Source organism: Pterocles gutturalis, unplaced genomic scaffold, assembly GCF_000699245.1.
Source record: "Pterocles gutturalis isolate BGI_N339 unplaced genomic scaffold, ASM69924v1 scaffold5524, whole genome shotgun sequence".
Classification (NCBI taxonomy): Eukaryota; Metazoa; Chordata; class Aves; order Pterocliformes; family Pteroclidae; genus Pterocles; species Pterocles gutturalis.
The window spans coordinates 2,381-2,801 of record NW_010127968.1 but is presented as its reverse complement, the minus strand read 5'-3'; the positions used below and the strand labels follow the sequence as shown (position 1 = coordinate 2,801).

General features: G+C 65.8%; 1 protein-coding gene across 1 annotated transcript in view; it reads left to right on the top strand.

Annotated features, from left to right (window-relative positions):
- TACC1 (transforming, acidic coiled-coil containing protein 1) overlaps positions 1–119 on the top strand; it is a 2,605-nt gene extending 2,486 nt beyond the window's left edge. Inside the window, exon 7 of the mRNA XM_010079447.1 lies at positions 2–119. Coding sequence (XP_010077749.1) covers positions 2–119 — 118 coding nt within the window. The remainder of the gene's footprint in view (position 1) is intronic.
- Positions 120–421: the final 302 nt, after the last annotated feature.

Below are 421 nucleotides of genomic sequence, written 5' to 3'. Positions count from 1 at the left end.
TCCCCCATCTGTGCCGCCACCGGGGTTCTCAGGGTCCGCTTCCCTTCCAGAACCAGGAGATCGAGGAGCTGACCAAGATCTGCGACGAGCTGATAGCAAAGCTGGGGAAGACAGACTGACCTCGCTGCCCCTCGCCCAGCGCTCTGCACTCGGCCGCGTCCCTCGTCCCGTCGAGCACCTTGCCTTATTCCCCAGGAACCCCCCCAGCAGAGAAGCACACGTGTCCCACTGCCTGCTCCGCTGCTGGACTGCAGAGCCGGTCCCCAAATGTCCCCATCTCTGTGTCCCGAGAGCTCTGGGGCTGGTGACCAGGTTCCCGGTGCCCAGGCTGGGTGTGCGTGTCCCTCCCGGGGTCAGCAGCCCACAGCCACCCACTGTCCATCTGCACGGATGCCACCGCTCAGCTGGGAGGTGACACCCC